Here is a 20,526-nt window from a genome sequence, read left to right as displayed (position 1 = left end):
AATTTGCATGAATATATAATTTGCTGTGTACAAATGAAGTGATTCATTGCAAACTGAAATGTCTTTATGGCTGACCTTATCTGCCATTTCTATTTGATCATGACATACTGCTGTGTACCCGGTTAGTATTTTTATGATCCAAGAAGCAATGTTTTACTAAGTAGATAATTCTGCAATCAGTATGAAAATAATAGAATTTCGATTAATTGAAACTCCTGGCATTTATCATAATGTGTTTGTGTCTACCATGCTTCATGATGAAAATTCTGATAACATATTTTGTGCTTACAAAGTATGTAGATACTGGAAACATGTCTAATACTTATCAGCTTTCATTTTACAGTACAAATTATGCATTACAAAATGTCATCAGTGTTCAAAGTGATAATAACACTTCAGAATGCCTATTATTGGTTTCAGACACTTCCCCATGAGCCCATAATATGCCTGTGTAAGAAGCAGAGTCTAAAATATAAATATAACATGTGGTGTTGCTTAGCAGCAGCCCTGAACCTGGGGCAGCCTTGCTCCCAGTTACACCTGCCAGGGAAGAGCTGTGCGGTGTAAAACAGTGCCTTTTACAAAAGTGTCCTTTGAATCTACTGGGGATAGAAGCTCACTTCTGTTCAAAATACCTTTTTCTCCTGACTCAGATGGGTCTATTGACAGAAGGACTACAGAGCCCTGGTGGCTTTGAATCACAGGGTATTGTAAGATGAAAGTGCTGAAAAGCACTGGTAAAACTTCCTGAGAAACACACAGAAACTGCAGAGGGAGGAGAGGATCCCAGACTGGTCCCTGTTAAACATGTGGCCAGAAAGGAATAGAAGAAGAATTACACATTCCCTGTTCCTTTAGCACACTTGAAAATCCAGCTGTAGATTTATTTAATTCATCTATATTATCCTGAATTGAATAAAATTAGTTTTCCATACTCAGGAAGGAAACACAGTCAGATTTTTGAGTCTCTTCTTCAGCACAGAAGAAAGATTAAATAATTTTTATTTGTTTCAGCCTTGAATAATGTCTATCAGATATTAACATAATATACCTACATTCATCCTGTTTCCCTAATGGTATTAAAATATAATGCCGTTGGATCTCTAAGCAGTTATCAAAAGCATATAAATATAGTTGTTGTTAATTGTCAAGTAACTGTATTTTAAAAATATTTTTTTTGCCTCTTCTTTCAACCTCTGGCCTTCTCTAGTACGTGTTTATCTTATGAAGAAGGTACTTTAGGCATCAGTTATGGGGTACAGATACTTTCTGTTATCACATGCTAAGCAATACATATGGTTAATATATCTCAGTTTAGGCAAAGATGAGCAGCCTGTACCCCTCCTCCTTATTTGATTAAGACAGAGAGAAACCAGGGGTGCTTTTGCATGGAGCTAGGTGAAGTCCCTGCTGGTTCACCTGCCTGAATTGTCCCTCGGCCTTTAAAATTGTACATAATTTGAATATTTATGTCATTGTATGGAAGTATTTGTACTTTTAGGTATTTAAGAAGTACATATAACTCACTTTATCTGTTTATTATTATTATTAATATTTTTATTTTTAATTAAATCTGTATACATTTATTTAGACTTTTAATTTCAAGTTATTTTTCCTACTAGCTGTATGTATGTCTGTATTTTTCTATATCACATGGGCAAACACATGGATTTGTCCTCCAAGAGCCTTTTCAGATTATTTTAAATTTTATTTCTGACAATCCTTTAAAAAGCTGTTTCTTTTTACATCACTCAGTTCACTGCATGTGCTTCCATGAGACATATTATTGGACAGACAATTTAGTTGTGTGGACAAAAAGGGAACACAGCTTGTATGTGGACACACAAAAAAAATCAGTTAGTCTAATTAAAGCATTAAAAGTCACTTCCAAACACATCAGTTTATTCCTGTTTTTTAATATTTCCTTTTGTTCCTACAACCTGTGTCATCTGCCTCCATGAGGCTGCACTCCCATAGTCACTGATTTGTGATTAAGGTCCTGGGCCTCTGTTCTCTGCCTGTGCCTGTGCTCCATTGCACTCCATTTTCATTTGAGGATTATAGGTAGCTCACGCTACACAGAAGGACTTGTTAGATCACTGTCAGGTAGGTAACAGTAGACGCTACACCACATAATTCCACACAGCTAACAAGTTATTTTTGCAATATGACTGATAGAAATCTGGTAGAACTAAAATAAGTTCAAGACTAGGCAAATACAGGCAAATCCTGAGGCCAGCACTATCAGGTCAAGGCAAAGGCTGTGGCCTTTCACTTGTGGTGCTACAATCCTATTCACTGAGCCTAATTCTCTAATGTTCTGAACAGAGAGCAGATACAGTTTTAATTCTGCTTAGCTGGGTAAGCAATTAAGGTATTAAAGGTCAGTGATAGGCACTTACCACGCAGAGCTGCATGTGATATACAACATATTGCATTAAAAAAACAGGATGAGTCCTCTCATAATCTTATTAAAGTTGGTCTACATGAAGGAAAAACACCGATACATGAACTTCCATAAATTCAAAAATAGTTAAGTACAACGTGAAAATAATTTGAACCAGACATAGTCATTTTTTTCTCAGTCTCATTTTCTGTTTGCTGCTACATGGCAATCTGTCAGCCTTATCCAGCAAGCACTACTCAATATTTTATAGGTTTTCAGGCACCATATGGTCAGTGTATCCTCTGGGTGAAAAGTGTTTGAGCATGATGAAGCTTAGTCAAGTACTACTTCCTCAGCACTGTTGCTTCTCAAAGCAAGTAGAGTTGAATTAGCACACGTGATCATAATTTCTTTCTTTTGCTTTGGAAATAAAGTTCTCAAGGAACATAATTTTTTGTATTTCCAAAGGACATGCTCTTTCATATTTCCAGAGGAATTTGCTATTCCAGCCTGCTAAGTGGCTGCTCCTCTTACCATCTTATTCTTCCCTTTGGGCAGAGGCTTCAGCTTGTGGAAGTGTCTTGTTTGGGAGGGAATGGAGCAGTTTATTTTTTCACAAAAATAAATAAGTAAATAAATAGATTGTAAAATCATAAAAGAGGTGAAACTGTCTTCCAATGTGCACAGAGAGAAAAAGAATAATGGTGCAAAGCTTGCCCCTAATGTAGAGAGCCTTGCAACAGATAAATCCATACATGGATAGCTCATTTTCTGAGTATAGGCACTTGCTGATGAAGATGTAACTATTTCCTGCCAAAATAGTCTGAAATATAATTCTCCTATCATAACATCTATGAAAAAAAGAGAAGAGCCAAAACATTTCAGTTTCTACAAAATTCCCATTAAGTGTGATCCCAATTTTAATTAACACACAGACGTCCTTCAAATGCTTCAAATGGTTCCTGTTTCTACTAGAAAAAATGTTTCCAGTACTGACATCCTTTTCTTTTTTCCCTTTCTTTTCCCATCAGGGAAGGGATAGAACAAGAATTTAGACTGTTCTGGAAGATTTCAGGTTAGGAGGGGAAGCTGTCATATTAATCAACTACAAGTCAGTGTTTAAGAAATTCTTCCTCCTCTGAAACATCAACAAAAAAGACAAGCTGAGAGCAGACCTGGTTCCAGGCAATTTATAGGCATGCTTGAGTAGCCTGACCCTCACAATATAATCATTGATTGTAAATTGTTTATCCAACTACTTGAGTGGAAACCAGAGTTCTGACTGTGTGAATAACCTACTATAGGAACGTCATTTACAATAGTGCTCTCAAGGGAAACACACAGAAGTGATGAAGGAAAGACAGCTGAGACAAATGCTTTGGAATAGATTCAGACTAGTTGTTATATGCATATTCCTGAACTGCTGAGGTTGTGCTACTTCAAATCAAGCTCTATGACTGTGGGACACTGTGGGGATTTGGAATACCTTATGTAGAGTTTAAGCCATCAGATAATTTCCTGAAGCTGAAGGATAGATTCTGCTCTCAGGATCTGAATGGGCTGTGCTCTCAGACTTTCAGAGCAGGAAGTCTGACTTGGTCACAACAAAATGCTCTGAGAATGGTCTGCAAGGTAAGACTAACAACCAGACCCGGGTGCCACCACTCAGGATGCCTTCCAGATGAGGAGGTTTTACACTGGTTCTTCCCCAGAGTCAGAGGGGAAATGCAAAAACTGACTGTGTGGCTCACCCTTACCCCCAGTGAGTATCTGCACTATTATTTGGCTCTTGGCAGAAGCATCTTTTGGGGCTCCTTGTACCTTTGAAGAGGAAGATAAGAAATTTAGCAAGGGCTGAAGATCTGGGCTGGGGCCATCAGCTGGTACTCTTTTCTTTTTAACATCACCAGTAGCATAATATAGGAGGAAAGATTCCTGGAGAAAAATGTCCTCATTGCTAAGCACTGAGGATAAGTAGATAGCTTCTTCTTTAGTGTATACAGAGAGCTATAAGAAATCAAAGGCAATTTATGAAACCCGATTTCATTCACAGTCTGAGAAACCAAGTGCCAGGACCAGTATATTTAGGGAATACAAAGAACCTGTTATTTAGAAGTGGACTAAAAAGAGACAATGTTTGTCCTGTTTAAAGTCTTTCTAATAAAAGCCAGCAAATATACATGTATATATATATGTATGTATATATATCTTGAGTGTATAAAGTAAAGTAAGGAGCATATAATATGATTGCAAGTATCTTCCATTAGTATTTGTTAAAGAGGAAGATTTCCTGCTGTGCTTGCTTGGGGGCTGAAATCTTATCAAAGTAAAGGTCAGTTAGACAATTTCTGAAGGTGAGAGGCTAATACAAATAGTGCACCTAATATAATGATGTGGAGTCTATCATGAGCCATAGTAGTGGACAAATTTCCAAATAGCTGTACAAGGACTAATGGGTTAGTTACCCATCACTCCTGGCACCTTTGGTACTGTCAGAGCATTTCATTGTGACCAAGTTACAATACACAAAACAGGTGAAAATAAGGCTTTTAATTAATATATTGTACTTTGGCCCAGTGAGAAAAATAGTGTGAAAATATCACCTAAACTCAGTGCAAGCCCTGAATTAAATCTATCTATGTATCTATTTATCTATCTATTACAGTTTCAGACTTGTGTAACTGTCGTTACAATTAGATAATGCTGGGCTCCAAGAGGGAACCATTGATTTTTAGGAAGGTTAGATGCTCTGTAATGAATAGTCAGTTTGGGGGAAGAAAGACTGCACTGAGCGCTTATGGATTTAGCTCTGAAAGCTCTAAGACTTCAACTGTTGCTTGCAAAAATCTACTTTTGGAAGCAGAGAACAGTTGCTTCAGTGTGTTAAACCAGTAGTTTTAAAGTGCAGGATATTTACTGCAAGCATTGAAGAGATGAAAGAAGAGAAGCTTCTCTGCAGAGGCCTCTGCAAACTCTCACCCAATTTAGAAAAGTTTATAGTATTTCCTCATAAAATTGACAGCCTGGAAAATAGATTATGGCACTCAAACCACATGGTAAACAAAGACCACCATGGAAGTTCAAAGGCAGAAACATTGTTGGACTTACAAACATCTGATAAAAGCTGGGAAGAAAATGTTTTTATATTTCAATGAGTTGTATGGAGCTCACATGGATTCCCTCAGCCAAAAAAAAAAAAAAAAAAAAAAATCAGCAAAGGAAGTTCCATTAAATGTGCTGAGAATCCAGCGACGGGATTCATTCATTCACTTACTTCTCAGAAATCAGTTTTAGAGATATTAAATAAACAACCTATTATAAAATCTGCTGAAGGTAATAAGGTTCTTTCTCCTGATGTTTTTGAGTTTAAAATAGTGCTGACTGAAAGAAAGAAAAAGTATCTTGAGAGGGGAAAAGACTAAGACTACTTTCATATATCCAACTGTGCTGAGAATTTATTATTACCTCAAAGCTTCTCTTTTCAGTTCTGCAAGAGAATGAAAACCCCTAACTTAATTTACTGGAAACAAAAAGAAAATTGTGTAGACTTATTTTCTTTATTTAACAGCTCCAGATGGTTTCAGGGAAGATAATTGGTGAAGAGGCCCCAAACTATCAGATCTATCCAGACATTTTCCACTGTGGAGAAAGGCTACAAATGTCAGTAGGCAGTATAGTCAGGCTGTGACATTGTACCACTTGCATAGCATGGCTGGAAGAAAGTAGGGATGGCTTCATGCCTCCTATGAGCCTGGATCCTTTTCTGACCCCAACCAGATTTCCCAGGTTAATATTTCTCATATTACTCTTTTTTGCTGAGATGAGGAAAATGAGTTATATTAATCCCACAGGTACTTTTGGTGGATAGTAGCAGATTTCAGTTTTTTCTCACTGAAGCTGTATTTTCTGGTTTTGGATCTATTTTACAAATACAATACTGTTAGTACGAGAAGGGGTCAAACTGATCGTCCTGCATGTGAGAGCTCCCAGGCACTGTCACCTTCATTCCTACATTCCACAAGGAGACCTGGCGGTAGTCGTCAGTAGGTTCATTTCTGCACAACTGGCCAGACCAGAGTGCTTTACGTGAGGCGTTTCATATATTATAGATAATTGACATTATGAATTTGGTTCCCTTTCTGCCACATGTCTTTCTGAATGCTGACACTGCTTGTCAGACATTGGGTTTATTTGGGCCATTTCCTCATTTGATCTCAGTCAACAGAGGTCCTTGAAGTTAGGTTAATATGTATAATGCTAGGTTAATATGTATTGGCTGGGGATCCTGGCACTGGATAATTTAGATGTTACATGATACTTTTAACTTTTTTTTTTTTTTTTTTTTATTTGGGGTCACACAGGACCAGTATCTTTCAAAGAGATGTGTCTGTACAGTTTTATTTTTTTTTTATATTTTTATATCCTTCTGTTTCCTTTTTTTTTTTCTTTTTTTCAGGCTTTTGAAAAAGGAAGAAAATTTTATTTTTATCCCTCGTTCCCGTGAAGAGCTTCCAGAAAACTTTCCAAAGGAAATTCCTGGGATCTGTTACTTCCTCGAGGTCAGAAGTGGTCAGAAGCAGCCAAAATCCTCCATCACATCTGCCAGAGTGAGAAAAGTTTCTTACAACATTGGCACCATGTTCCTCCGGGAGACTAGCCTATGAGGCCTGCTGCAGATCAAAGACTCATCAAAAAAGCACAAGCCCAGAACTGGGTCATGACAGGGGAGTTGGAGGTTCTTCTATTTCACTGCCTTGTCCTGAACAAGCAGTAAAAGCTTCATGTAATGTCAGGCAATAATCATTTTAAAAGGTGGGTGACTGCTGTCAGTAAACAGAGTGGAGACAGGGAAAACAAAAACAAAAACAAAAACAAAAACAAAAACAAACAAACAAACATTTAAAAAACATACTTCCACGTCCAGAGGAATTTCATTCATAAACTTGAGTCTGGCCCCTTTATGACAAATAAAAACAAACAAGACAAAACCCCCAACTCACATTAGAGGTTGGTTTTGTTTTGTGCTGAAAGGGTGATGGTTCTTTGTAGATTTGCACCAGCTAAGCAGAATTGGGAGTCAGTTCTGATTATGCATTCCTACATTTAATGTGTTCTTCAGTAAAGTAATGATGTTTTTTAACTTTATGAACAAACATTTCATACATATACTGTAGAGCTGTTGTAACCTTCCTGAAAGGAGGAATTATAATTCAGTATAAATGTTGTAGGGATTTTACCTATTTTTATACATATTTCACTTTCTGGATAATTACATTCCACATACTGTAAGCTGAGTGAGCTTAGATAGCTTTTCAGAAGAAGCTACTGTATATTTCATATAATCTACCTATCAGATCTTATTGTTATACGAATAAGAAGAAGTCATTTTTTGACTTTTTGGCAGCAAAATATCAATATTTTAAAGGAAAAAAAGAAAAACACTTTGGTAAACCTATTTACCTGATGTTTATGCTAAAGCTTTAGATGAGCATTGTCTTGCTTATACAAAATAATGTTTGGTATTTGTCCTACAGTCTTGCGTGTCCAGTCTTTCCAGGACAAAGCAAACAAAATGTAAAAGATCAATTTGTTAACAGAAAAGTTCTGTTATACACAGTGGGGCTTGTTTCCCACAGAAGTAGCAGCCAAACTGGTATTTGGTAGAAGTCCTGGACCTTTATTAAAAAATTGATCTTGTAAAACCTTACTCTGAGAGCATTCAGCAAACACTGAAAGCTCTCTGGGTACTGGTTTTCCATTTTTTAATAGGGCTTGTGCTCCTATTCTACTTAGATTATAAAAATTCTATCTGTTATTAAAATGCTGTTTTGGAAATTTGTTGGAGAGAAAGAAAGGTCCCCCGCTTTATCAACTGTAGGCCAAAAACCACTGAAAATAGTGAGGAAATTATTCCCTAGTTTTAATGCAAATGGCAGTTCAAATTTAGATGCATCAATATCAATAAAAAAATAAAAGAAAATCAAACTACAGCCCAATTCTTTCCTGGTGAAAATTAATATAGCTTTATTTTCTTCAGTGAAACCAACAGAAACAAGAAACAAGATGTAGATCTGTCCCCCAGTAGACACATTTTCAGACAGTGTTTATTTCTTTGGCTTTCCTTTTCAAAAATAATGGTAATAAGTTTTCTTCTGCAGGTGTACTTCCCTTTGGGTCCTACTGAAGTGAGCCAACATTTTTCTGTTCTACCTTAGTAGACAAACAGAGCAGTGATTTGAAAGTGGCTTAGCTTTACATGGGCCTGCTCAAAGAGAAATCAAAGTCAAGACTCTCAACAGCACAAGAAGGCATGAGAAGCTCAGCATTTCTATAATCCATACCAGAGATTAGGATCTTACTTATGGATTTAGTAATCAAAACTTGAAGCACCTTTTGAAAATGAGTAAATACCATTCTCCGTGTTTCCAAATTATCCTGTTAGATCTTTCTGTGGAGGCAATGACAGTGCTGTGTTTCTCCCTTTTGACCCAGCTTGGGATGGGAACAGATCAGTGTGTCACTACTAGCCTGTTGCTGAACAAATTTCAGGCTTCCTTTCCATGAAGGCTGTCTGGATGAGAAAGGACTATCTTGAATCTATGCAGACTTCAGCATGTAGAGGAAACCTGAACTTATTATGCAGTATTTTTTCTTGATGAAGAGGGTAGCTGCATGGGCATGGCAGGGGGGCTGGAACTAGATGATCTTTAAGGTCTCTTCCAACCCAAACCATTCTGTGAATATTACTTAAATGGAAATTCCCTTGCTTTCTAGAGGAACTGATGTGAAAGATTTCTTCCATAGTTATTACAGCATCTTTGTGATTGGAGGAGTTTTTCGTCTGTCTACCTTGATAAACAGCATCTGCAGCTCTGCTATCTGAAAAAATGACTTGATGAAAAGTGTTCAAGCTTGAGGTTTCAGAATTTCCATCCAAACTACAGATCCAAGAAGTTTCTGCATTGGATGACAATTTTTTAGCCTAAATCCATTAGTTTTTGTATACACAGGATGTAGCATGCATTTTTTCTAGTGAACACCAGTGAGACCTGGAAGAATTATAAATGGAGCAAAGTTGCAGTTTGACCATGGGAACTGGAACACTACTTCCTAGCTAATAAAACTGTGGTTTTGATGTCATTAACTAATTCCCTAGAGTGATTTTTAATTTAATTTTGTTTTTTTCTAACAGCTATCAATACAATGAGATTTCATTCTTTATTTACTGGCACATCCTCATTGTTCAGTAGTTGTTAGTGTCAGATTACTAATCTCCCTGGCCAAACTCTTGTTTCTCTTCTCACCACCCACAGTCCTCTGTGAAGACAACAAACACAGAGGTTCATACCAAAAGCATACTTATTGCTCAATATCCCTTCTCTCACAGTTGCCAATAGGAAATGTCTAGGTTAATCTTGTGAGTGATCTTGGTAGATCCATGGAAACATTTTATGAAAAGTTGAGGTTAAAAGGTAATTCAACTAGTAAATTGGAGAAGCAATCCAAAAGTCTGTAGCACCATCCTCATCCTCTCAAGTGACTGTTTATTCTGTAAGGGAATATGAGATCACTGAAAAAAGCTAAAAATTGGTATCAGCATCACCATGGAGACAAAGACAATGTTTGCCAATAAATCACCTGGCTCCCCAGATTAGAGTAGATTTAGTGTATGAAAGTATATAGTCTCTGCCTTTTGTAAGTTTGTGTAAAGGTAGCACATCCAAAACTTCAGCACTGATACCATGTATTGTGTTATTTGCTCCTGTGTTATGACAAGTGAAGTTAATGGAAAAGTGTAGACTCTCTAGAGGCATTTTTCTATCTCAGTGTGAGAAAAGTGTGAATGATTCTCAGCATTGTTTAACTTAGTGGTTGTATCTGCTGCCTGTAATATTAGGTTACAAATTTATTTTGTTGGACACCTTTATGAAGTAAAATGAAGTTCATTAGCAAGGTTGATGCTGTGAAGTCAGTTAGATCATAGTCAAATTAAACATTTCTCCAACACTACTTTTTTAGTGGTAGAGAAAACTTTCTTATTTGTCTGTCATTGCCTTTATAAATAAAAGGGCTTTCAGAGTTTTTACCTTGGGATGATGAGGTGGAGAGGACAGAGGTGCAGAAATGGATGTAGAAATCAAATACTGTATTTGGAATTTCCTTATGATATTTTCTTTCATATAAAATAGATTTTTTTCCTCTGATTAAGAAGTTACATACCTATGGTTTTTTGCTTAGCTGCAAGTAGCAACACCTGCTGGCTCGAGGTTTTGTAAGAACCAAAACCACCCTCTCTGAAGATAAAGGGAGGAGATCTACTGAAAAGTGCCTGTATAGGGAGGAGGTTGACAAGGACCCTATCTGGGGTCATCGGTTCCTGTGCCACAGACTTGTTCTGTGCACCTTCCCTCTGCTCCAGGCTCAGTCTGCAGACCAGGGACTGACCGCAGAGGCAGACTCAGTGGCCAACTTCTAGTGCAAAAGTCGTAAGGCCGAAGTAAACAAAGGCAGCAGTTACCCTCTCGGAGAACTTTTTAGCGATTTTGTGTCAGATTTCTCAATCTTGAAGCTCCCCTTCACACAGCCTTTTCTGTGATGCACTGCATAGAGGTCAGGAAGTCAGAGTAAGAGGGAAGCAGTGATGGAAAGGGTAGAGGGGTGGATTAAATTTTGTTCAGTATTACTCGTAATATCAGCCGTACAAAGGCAAAAGCCACAGCATGGGAGAATTGCTGGTAAGCTAGGATTCTAAAAGTGTGGTTGTCTTGCAGAATCCCACAGGATTTTGCTGTTTTAATTCCAAAGAGCCCATAGTCATTAACTGTGGTTGTGGGTTTGGCTTTATTGCTCATTCCCATATACAGTTTCAGATGCGAATTTGTTCAGAGGGCTGTTCTGGAGCCTGGAAACAAGCCTCTGCAAACAGAAAACCAAACTTTTGAAACTTTAGAAATATTCTGTGAGAATTGCCTCTTCAGAAGAAGAAATCTTTTCAGTTGAGTTACTAACAAGCCCTGCTGCAGTTCATGTGTGTATGTGCCCCTTCACGGTGCTGTCTCCTGTGCTCATGGTGGTCCCTGCCGTGCTCAGCAGAGGCATTAGGTGTACACCTTCTCTCTGTTTTCCACTAACATTCCTTTTTTTAATTTTTTTTTTTCCTGTATAAAGCAAACAGTGCAGAACCATGATGTGTTGCATACATTCAAATGTATCATGGCACTGCCCTGAGACTTATATTGTGCTAACTGATTTCATGTTACCTACTTCTTGCTGTGACCAGATTCTTCTCCCTGCAGACTTTAAAATGAAGGGAAAAAACAAAATAGAATACCACCACAAAACTGCTGTATTGAATTGCAAATTAGCATGAAACCTGTTTCAGTCGTTGGGATGAGTGTAACAGGTTTCATGTTCTTCAGCTTCCACAAGCTGTCAAACGTGCTTACCTCATGCAGTCTGTCCTGCCAACATCTAATCCAACTGCAGCATCACAAATTTCTTGCATTTTCTGGGTTCTCTTCCAGTTGGAAGCTACTACCTCACCTCTGCTGAGTGCTGAGAGCTCACTGAGGAGAGTAATTACCTGTCTTAAGTCTCAAAACTTATGACTGTTTTTGGATTCTGGTAGTCTTTTGCAAAATTATACATTTTTAATATTGGAAACAGCAACATGCTTAAATTAGCAACAAAAACAGAAACAAAAGAAAGCTTGTCAAACCCAGAAACAGTTGGTTCCCTTCCTTCAAGAACTGGGTTTAAGGATGCCAGTGACAGACTTGCAGGAGCTGATGCAGACTGTGCAGGAGACTTGAGAGGCAGGAGCTGATCTGCTGCTGCTCTTGTTCATACTTCCATCACCTTACATGTTCTTTTCTGCTCTGTTCTTCAGAAGACCTCCACTCTCCTTTGTTTTGCAGCCTGTATGTGGCATAGATAGTAATTCTTATTATTGTTCTCATTAGCATCTGTTGACATGGCTGCTTATATCTAAAGAATAAGTGGGATTAAAGGGCTGATCTTAGTCGTCTTTGCAGCAGACAGAACTGCTACAGTGACAGAGCAGGCACACATGTCTGTAGAGAGGGGGAGAACCACAGTGCAAGTTTTCACTAGGGGATTTGGGTGAAGTCAGTGCAGTAACAGTCTGCTGCATGTCTGTCTTTGACTTTTGTAAACACTAAGTTTATCCATGCAGCTAGAAGTTATTCCTCAACAATGTTATTAATTTGCAGTGTATGAGAAACTTTACAACAAAAATCTATAAACTGTTTAATCTCGTATGTATGTCTGTTCTTTTGTGACTTGGCTATTAATCATGCAAGCAAAACAGTGAAGCTGAGGAACATAGCAATTCAGTCATAGGCCACAAATCATTCACCTTTGCACAGGCTTACATGTTCCTGTGGTTTAGGAAGATTAACCTCCAACTGTCTGTGGTCCAGGTTTGTATCCCAGCGTGAGTGCTTCCCTAAGGGCTGAGGTTCATATTATAGAGGCCGATATTGTAAATGGTGCAAAGTGGCAGCTGCGTTGGCAGCCTTAGAAAAAAGATCAGTGCAGGCAGAGGTTAAACTGTCCATCTGCTCCTGGGATTTTAGTTGCCAAAGACAAAGTGAGGTAGAACGTGTTTCATCTGGGGACAAAGAGAGAAGACACTGGGTGTCAGAGAAAGAAGTGTCATACCTGTTTTATGGTTAGAAGAGAGGGAGCGGAGTGGAGCACTGGGATTCAGCAAGGCTTGCTTCTGCTGTCGGCTCCTTAACCCACTTCTGCTTTAGCATTCCAAAAATCAAGTTTCATATGAAGACTGGGGGACAGGTAAACACTTCAGGTACTTGCCCCCCCTCTTCTAGCCACAGCGTGAGGCTGCCTGAATCCCTGAGTGTGCTTGTTTTTCACTGACCACAGAGAGCTGACTTAGACTAGATCTACTTTTTAAGACATCCCAGAGAAGTGAGATTGATCCCGCTGAATTAATCTCTCTCGAGTCCAAATGCTGTGTCTCAAACCTTTTGGTCTGTGCTGCTTTTCAGAGTTCTGCATTGTAAGTGGCAGAGGGATATATAAGTATATTCCTGGATAAATAGAGGTTTGATATGGTAGTCATGGTGACTATCAAGAACAGGGGCTATTACAGTCCTGGAAATCTCTTCCTTCCGATGCCTGAACCATTTACATATGATACGAGTGCTGCCAGTTGCAACTTCTGGATGCCATTGTGAATGTTATTTAGAAAAGCTCTTGGGCTTTGAGCTCCTTGCCAAATTATGCAAAACATCTGTGCCATCTTTATGTGAAATATATTCCAGAATGCCTATATAAGCCTTTTTAGTTATCCTGTTGTAAAGATGATGATAATGTACATGAATTCTAAAGGACAGAGGGATAGTTGCTAGGTTATCATTAATGTACATTTTTCTTGCTTTTGTGAATTTGTAGGCCCAAAATTAACTTTCTATTAGCAGAAGGTCATGTATTGAGCTACCTGTTTTCTTGACAGTAGTCTTATTCCCTAGCAATACTTTCTCATGACTACTCTTCAAGCAATAAATTAAGCCATGCTAATCTGTTCTGTGTAGGTTCCTGTACAACACCTGTTGCTTTAAAAAAGCAGCTTTTAGCAGAACATGCGATGACATACTAACAACCTGTCATGTATTGTTTGTCCTTTCATCCTCTTCCACATGGGAGAAGAGTATGTAGTGGAATAATTTCATTTTGTGAGGTGTTGTCTCTTTGCTAGTTTTCTAAAAATATTTGTTGCTACTTAAGCAAGGGCAAAATCAGACTTAGAAAACACTTTCAGTTGTAAACAGAATACATAAAAGACTGCGTACTGAGTAAGACTGGTCTCCTATCCTACAAATAAATAAATAAATAAATAAATAAAACAGTACCATATGTAAGAAAAGCCGAAGAATAATAAATATCAGCACTAAAACCAGAATATCCATAAGTAAGGGATAAGTTCTGCTTGACACAGTGGTAAAATGATGTTAAGACTGAATAAGATCTAGAGAAGAAGAATTCTGCTTAATTCATTTTAGTATTTGTTTATTATCAGCATACCTCTAAGGTATTATTTTTCCCTTCCCTAATGAAGCTGGAACACACTGTTGAATCAATATCAGAGTTTCTGAGATTATTGCAGAGGCACATGCTTAGAAATTAATAACTATTAAGGAGAGCTTTTTTAAAAGTGAGATCATATGGGAAAGAGAGAAGAGGTACAGACATATATTCGTTGTAAAGGTTTATGTCACACTTCTGATTGATTAAAACCATTCTGAAACTGTATAATTAAAGCACAGCTGCCTGGTTTAGGTTTTTTACATTTGTAATACAAAGGTAAGATTTTCAAAGTCTCAGGAGATTTCTTCCTCAATCCCATTTTATTTGTTTAAACACAACCTCTTTCTGAACCTAACTTTGCTCAATATCCCAAGGTTCTGAATGCCTAAATAAATTTAGGAAATGTGGATTATAAATCTGTATCATTTATGTTCCTTTGAAAAACTGTTCATAATGATGTATGGAAGCAAATTCTAAATATCTAAACATCTGCAAAAGTGCATTTTCCTAGTGCTAACCTGTGCTGGATGATGAAATCTGGAGTTCTTGCTAATCTATGCAGTATTCTACATATTTTACACCTTTCTGCAAGGTGATGCTCTAAGATGTGTTGCTGTGAGCATATAAATGCTCTGGTCTTCGGTGGGAATGAGGCTTTTTACCCACCTTTATAATATTGTGATGAACCCTAAGGGAGAGAGCTCTGCCCTGGCAGCTCCATACAGTTTAGCTCATCTACTGAAGTAGTTTGGAGTAAGCTGAGTCTGAGATTTACTTTCCCATTACATCTCAAAAACAAAAAAAAAAGTATCAAGTGCTTGCTAGTGTTTAAGTGTGTAAGCATTCCTCTCCAGAAACTTCTCATAGGTCCTGAGAGTGTGTGGGTAAGAAACCAACAGGGAGAAAGCATCTGAGGAAAGTGAAGGGAAGTATGTGTGTAGGACAGAGCTGCAGTGTGCTGCTGATTCTCAGCTTTTGTGTGTTTGGAAGTTGGATGACCCAGACCATATTCTGGGTATGTGGCAAAATGCAAGAATGTATTATACATAATGTCATGAACTATCATGGCATTAGGATGAGTTTTAGAGTTGATTATCCTTAGAGTTTTAGTGAAGTTGCATGAGAAATGTGTTAATTTGGGAAGAAAGAAAGTTGCTTTATATTTAAATTAGAGTTCAGTCTCTAGCTGCAGAGAAAAGTTGCGGGGAAAAAGGAGTCTAAAAATTCTAAATGCAAAAATTAATGATGAATGCCCCTCTTTTTTATATCATTTGAATTTTCTAAAGGTAGCACTCAGAATTCCTCTATAAGTTTAGATGGTGAATGCAAAACCTGTCAGTAGGTGTAAAATATTACAAGTAAAGTACTTTGCCAAGTGGTATAAATTTGGAGATGATAGTAGGAATGCCTTTAAAATGTGTGTAGGGGTATGGTTCTTATATGTGAGCGCTTAAAAAAAGGAAGCTTTTATGCTTTGCTAGTAAATATTGTTTAGAAATGTCTAAACCGCAAGTTTAGAAGTGTTGTATCAAAACAAAAAGATGTAAAACCTATGACATAATCTAGAGTTCACACTCTTTCTTCAGAAACAATCCTGTACATGGAGTTTTCAAAAGCACTTGCAGCCAAAAGTCATTTATAGCAAATTTCAAAAAGAACAGTACTTCACCAAGTACTTTCTGTAAAAATGCCTTACACGTTAGGTAAGGCCAAGATTGAAGATTTAACTCAGCTTGTTTAGGGTGTACTAAGAGAGATACATCGTCCCAGTGCCAGGCTTTAAACACACTCCTAACGTATCAGCATCATGCCTTTTTCTGAAGCCTAAACAAAGCCCAGTGCAGCCACAATTCCCATCCCAAGACTTGGCATTTATATAGCCTCATGCAACAATTAGTGGTTCTCTAAGTTGCAGCCATTAACACCTTTGATACTGAAATATTGCTTATTATCCTTGTACCTCACTCTGCCCACGTTATACTGTGACCCAATAGGCTTTAGAGCATGAAGAATTTTGGGAACTGCTGTGAGACTGAGTAAAGTTCTTCCAACTTAAATTTAGGTATTTAAAACTTATGTCTGGCATGAGCTAGTCCAGCTGCCTCCCTCTACAGTCAGTGTGGACATCCTGGCAGCTTGGAGGGTGACAGTTCCCGGATAAAATGCTTGCAGTGGGATAAGCCACTGCCTTTCATGTGCTCTCCTCCTGAGACACACCAGTGATTGCAGTGTGGAGGTGGAGGATTAGTGGGGGACTAGTTTAGACTAGAAGGACTAGTAGGGGACTAGTTCAGACTAGCTGCCCCACTGCAGGTGAGATGCAGTCCCCTGCTGATAAGAACGGGAGGATGTGAAAGGATAGAAAAGCAGATATACACGTGGAGAAACATGCCAGGGACAAGGGCCAGGCTGCAGACAGAAGTACAAAGGGTCTTGGGCTGAGCGTTGAATCAGAGGTGAGTGGGAAAGATCAGAGCTGCTGTGCTGCCATACAAGTCCCATACTTCTCTTTTCTGTTTGCTATCACCATGCTGATCCATAGACATCTGTGGCGATTTCCATTGCAGTCTTGGTTTGGGAGGCCGTGGGAAAGTTCTTCTTGGGAAGAAGCAGTCCTTTGCACTGTGAACTGTCACTCTCTCCAGAGAAAAGGAATTACAAATAGTATTGTCCTCAAGAGCTGAGAAAACTTGCAGATTTTTCATGTACAGTAAACAGTTTCTATAATTACCAGGAAAACAAAACAGAGGCAAAGCTGTGCAGCAGGGGCATCCCATCTCATACATGCTGCTGCGATAATGAAATCCAAACCCCACAGAACTGCAGGCACATTATTCTCACTTACTTTAAAGGTCAGCTAAGAAGCTAATTTCTCAAATGGGCTCATAGCTCTGAGACAACGTAACACTAGTCATTTCTTCCAACAAATTGCAGTTGTCAGAGAAACTGGATTAGTAGCTCACAGAGCTAAAAATAGACAGTATTTGCTTGCCAGAGAGGCATGAATTCAGTAACAGAGGTGAAGGTAAAATCAAAATGTCATAACGTGGAGAAAAAGCAACAACAAAATGCTCAACACAAAGCAAGTTAGCCATAATAATCTCAAAATAATCTGAGTTGCCAATGGGAAGAATTGACAGGGCTTAGTATTATGTCTGTTTTATTCACCTCCCTGATCCAGCTCGCAGTGGCTGCTTTATCAGCTCAATCAGTTTGGCCACAGTGTTTTCAAAGTCAAGTACCTCGCATTAGGCAGTGAAAGTCATTATTTTAAAGGCATTTTTTGAATAGTGAGAAAGAAGATTCATTGATGTAACATTTTTATCTTCCAAGGGGAGAGAGGGAGAGGGGGGATAAGGGGTTAGTTTATCACTAAACTTATTCCACTGAAAAATAAAAATTAAACTCCCAAATCCCAAATCTAATAAGACAGCTACAATGAAAGCAACTTTTCAAAGCTCAGCCTATCTTTACTAAAAGGTGGATAATTATTTTTCATTACATCAAACATTTGTATTTTAAATAAAACTCTGTTATGCTATGAGTTTGCAAATTAGTATTACTACCTGCTTGGATTAAAAAAGTGGAGGGGAGGAAAGGAAAGAGGGAGGGAGGGAGGAAAGGAAGGGAAGGAAGGGAAGGAAGGGAAGGAAGGGAAGGGAAGGGAAGGGAAGGGAAGGGAAGGGAAGGGAAGGGAAGGGAAGGGAAGGGAAGGGAAGGGAAGGGAAGGGAAGGGAAGGGAAGGGAAGGGAAGGGAAGGGAAGGGAAGGGAAGGGAAGGGAAGGGAAGGGAAGGGAAGGGAAGGGAAGGGAAGGGAAGGGAAGGGAAGGGAAGGGAAGGGAAGGGAAGGGAAGGGAAGGGAAGGGAAGGGAAGGGAAGGGAAGGGAAGGGAAGGGGAAGGAAGGAAGGAAGGAAGGAAGGAAGGAAGGAAGGAAGGAAGGAAGGAAGGAAGGAAGGAAGGAAGGAAGGAAGGAAGGAAGGAAGGAAGGAAGGAAGGAAGGAAGGAAGGAAGGAAGGAATTCTTTATTCTTAATCCTTCAATTATTTAATTTCAGTAGAAGAGAAATTCCACTGCACTGCGTGTGACTCTAAAAGAGCTGCATCCACTACAGAAAGAGAGCCTCAGCCCATATAGTCAAGGTGAAAAGTTTTGTGAGGCTGGATCTCAGCTGAAGACAGCTGGCAGTAGCTGCATGCAGTCTGTACTATGACTTAAGCAATTCTTTTTACTTTTATATTTAGAAGCAGATCTACTTATAGTTCAGGAATAATTTTCACCACTTTCTTTAGAACTTTTTTTTTTTTTTTTTTTTTTTTTTCCTGTAGTATATGTGTTTTCTGCACACCTATTTTATAAAATCTCTGAATTTCAGATCTCAGTACAGGGTATAAATAACTAATGTCAGTGAATGAAATCACTGTGAAAAATACTTAAAGCATTTATGCTCAGTGTCTTTTAGATATAAGCAAACACAGTTCTTTTGTAAATTCTGTGCTTGCAGAAGTCTATGGTCGTCATTTTAAAAAGGGCCAAGATTAATTTTGATTTTAAGATTTAGTTAGCGTCACTGCCATTTGCCTGAAATTCACTGTGTACCAGAATTACTGCAGTGTGAGGGATTGATTGTGAAACAGAAATGTCAGGACAAGCAGCACTAGCAGTTATCTACATTGCACGTCCTACACATTTTGCACACATTTCATGGCATTCTTTATATTATAGAACAGAATATGACAAAACAGACAGAGAAATAGCTAGTAATAAAAACGATACACAATATGTGGACACTGCAGTGTCTGATAGCTATCTTGAGATAGTAGATGGTTTTATCTCCTACTTTTGGGATTGCTCTGAACTGTCATGCATCCTTGGCATCCATCCTTGCTTCAGTGGGAGATATGGTCATCACCAGCCCTAAAGCTGATAAAATTCAGGTGTATTTAGAGATTAATAACACAGACAGGATGTTTTCAGCCAGCCAAGAGAACTGATGATATTTTATTTTATTTTATTTTATTTTATTTTATTTTATTTTATTTTATTTTATTTTATTTTATTTTATTTTATTTTATTTTATTTTATTTTATTTTATTTATTTTCCTTCTGAGTTCTATGGGTTCTACTAACGGGTTCTACTTCTGAGGCTGACATTCATCTCTTCTTGATTTGATTTTAACCTTTCTCAGGTTACTATGATTCTGCAGTTCCGTTTTGCAGGGTTCCACAGAGTGTTTAAGAGACCTTGTACATCTGGTTGTGTGATCCACTGGTGCAACACACAGATGCTAAACTGTCTTATACCACTGGTGTCCTGGAGCAGAGGACACACAATGTCTGGAGTACAGCCAGTGTTCACAGTCACAAATGATCTCCTTATTCTCTTTGCTACTTTGCTCACCCCCTACAGGCAACTTTTAGAGAAGTAACTGAATGCTACTGATAATCTTCTTGTGGTTTATAATTCTTTCCGTGGGATAAATTCATGATTGTGAGACTTTTGCAAAATACATCAGTATTATAGGCATGAACTTCACAGCCTGTCACATCAAGTCATAGGTCAGACTTCTCCCAAAGCCACTGAGAACAAATTGAGCTCTGCATGCAGTATCTGTCCTGGAAGAACTGGTAACAATTTGACAGTTGTCTGCCCCAGTGATCCTGACTCCACCATCTAATGGAAAGACCGTGAATTTTATGAAACCATGAATGGAAAACCTCATGCTTCTGCTATTTGTTTAAATCTTTCACTTTCTTCCAGGAGCCTGATGCAATTCTGAAATTGGAGATTTAAATGGCAATTCTTTCAGGCTCATCTTAGTTTACCCTGCAGGTAATTCTAGAACGATTAATATTTGATGCCTTAGAACTGTATCGTATGGCTTTTCCCTTTGATTTCAGAGTTCCCAAAGTAAAACCTGAAGGTAATTGTCTGAGATGCTCACAAACATCTCCAATAAAAGGACCAGACATGTAGAGGTAAGGTGTAGTTATGAGTAAGAAACCTGGATTCTTGTAGGAAGGGGGATGTTCACCGGAGTCCACAGTGCTCAGTTTTAGGTGTAGGAAT

General features: G+C 38.4%; 1 protein-coding gene across 2 annotated transcripts in view; it reads left to right on the top strand.

Annotated features, from left to right (window-relative positions):
- The window catches only part of GUCY1A2 (guanylate cyclase 1 soluble subunit alpha 2), a gene marked incomplete at both ends in the record, with an annotated part of 154,241 nt that extends 147,191 nt beyond the window's left edge, over nt 1–7,050 (top strand). For both annotated transcript variants that reach the window (XM_084293288.1, XM_084293287.1), the window contains one exon: nt 6,843–7,050. In XM_084293288.1, the coding sequence (XP_084149414.1) occupies nt 6,843–7,050 (208 nt within the window). The remainder of the gene's footprint in view (nt 1–6,842) is intronic.
- Between the last annotated feature and the right edge of the window lie 13,476 nt (nt 7,051–20,526).

The sequence above is a fragment of the Netta rufina genome, assembly GCF_964035555.1.
Source record: "Netta rufina genome assembly, chromosome: 1".
Lineage (NCBI taxonomy): Eukaryota > Metazoa > Chordata > Aves > Anseriformes > Anatidae > Netta > Netta rufina.
The sequence above is the reverse complement of the archived record's forward strand: the minus strand, read 5'-3'. Positions and strand labels throughout refer to the sequence as shown.